The sequence below is a fragment of the Notolabrus celidotus genome, unplaced genomic scaffold, assembly GCF_009762535.1.
Source record: "Notolabrus celidotus isolate fNotCel1 unplaced genomic scaffold, fNotCel1.pri scaffold_530_arrow_ctg1, whole genome shotgun sequence".
NCBI classification, from domain to species: Eukaryota; Metazoa; Chordata; class Actinopteri; order Labriformes; family Labridae; genus Notolabrus; species Notolabrus celidotus.
In genome coordinates this window covers 12,501-14,259 of record NW_023260331.1, presented here as the reverse complement: position 1 = coordinate 14,259, position 1,759 = coordinate 12,501, and the positions used below count along the sequence as shown (strand labels likewise).

Here is a 1,759-nt window from a genome sequence, read left to right as displayed (position 1 = left end):
ACGTCTATATTTATTTACATATATTCCACCGCTCTGCAGTCCAGCTTGTGTTTTTATGAGTTGGACTGGATCTCTGGCGACCCCCCTGACACGTCGTTTGCCTTTTATAGCAGAGATTTTACTGTCAGAGTTCTGCAACCCCGGTGTTGGATTTCTTCAGGTGACATCAGAAAGACTTCTGACTGAACTTGTTTATGTGAGCTGTGGAAATACTTCAACGTTAATCCATCCCCCTGCTGCGTGTTTGATTCAGGGACGAGAGGAACATCAGTGTTTGTAGAGACTTTAAACGTCTGCTCCAAACTTTATAAGAGAATAATCAAACTGAAGAGCGACACAGTTTGACTTTTTAACTTTAAGGTGTTCCTCTCACCGCCTAGACTCCAGACGTGTTTGAAGATCATCCAGAGATATCATGTTTTGGAAATACAGGACAAATTTCAAAACATGCTCCATTGCAGCGTCTCCCTCCTGGGCTATTTTGGATTTTGCATGGGACATTCCCTGCTAACGATGGAAAATCTGCAAGGTTATGATCTGCAGAGTCCTTTTTCACACAACAGGGGCTTTTAAATTCACTTTGAGTCATGCACAAATAGAAGCTGATCGTTTCAATCTGCAATAACGGGCGAAGAAGCTAGCTTAGATTTGTTTCCCTGCAGCCAAATAATCTCATGAAGCTGGGTTAAAAGGTAAAACATGCATCTGTGTGTCATACTTTAGAGTTTTGCATATGTAGGCAATGAAACTATCATCATTTTTGGAGTTCCCCTCTCAATAACTGAATGTTTCTGTTCCTGTGAAACCAAAACAACGAGATAAAAGAGGCTGAAAAGCTTGGTGCTATTGATTGTGATACTAAAGGTTGGTTTGTGTTCGTGTGCACGACTTTAAATCACCGACATCATCAGACTCTACCTTCGGCCTCGTGGTGTGTTTCTTGAACAGGATGTCTGTCTCCTCGTTCTTCGATTCGCTGTTGTCGCTAAGCCCCGCCTCCTCTCCGATCCCGCTGTCCTCCGTGTCCACGCTGCTGCTCCTCGAACTGAGCTTCTTCTCCTGCAGCATCAGCTTCCTGTCCTGGATGACGCCGCTTCCCTCTCCCGCGTGCTGCAGCGCCCTCATCTGACGCCGCCGCGTCGGCGACTCGTTGCCTAAGAACGGCTTGCTCTGCTCCGGGCCTGACTCCATCTTCCCTCGGATGGCGTTGACGACGTCGCTGCTGCTGCACTCGCTGCGCTTGGGCTGCACGGTCTTGGTCACGGTGCAGGCCCGGATCTTGCTCCCGCCGGAGTCGCTTGGATCCGCCGTGATGCTACGCGGCTTGACGGTGAGTTTGACGACGTGGCTGCGCTCCTTTTCGTCCACCTCCTCCACGGATGAAGGCATCCAGCCGGTCGGGATGGCGTCCTGCTGGTTGGAGTGATCGTTGGCCCAGCCCTGCCAGCTCTTCGCCAAGCTGGCCACCATGGCGGCGCATTTTATCTTTCGCACTGCACGTTTGAAAGCTTGGGGCTCCTGTGGGGGGACTGTGGTGGTCGCACCGCCGCTCATGGTGACAGGAAACCAGAAGGGATGTGTGAAGAATCAGACGGTGACGATGCAAAGTCTTCAAAGTCTTTAAGAAGTTGATTTAAATCGTCTGCAAGTTTCAGGTTCAAGCTCCAATCTGCAAACTTTCCCAGACGGTCACGGGTGAAAATCCACTCCACTCAGCCTTTATATCCACGATGGATCGTCACGGAAACGTCCAGAGCGC

General features: G+C 49.8%; 1 protein-coding gene across 1 annotated transcript; it reads right to left on the bottom strand.

Moving 5' to 3' along the window:
- Positions 1–918: 918 nt before the first annotated feature.
- LOC117809895 (actin-binding Rho-activating protein-like) lies at positions 919–1,678 on the bottom strand (the record flags this gene model as incomplete). The annotated part of the gene is made up of 1 exon (XM_034679404.1): positions 919–1,678. A coding segment is annotated over exon 1 (636 nt), but the record flags the coding sequence as incomplete, so codon positions are not given.
- Positions 1,679–1,759: the final 81 nt, after the last annotated feature.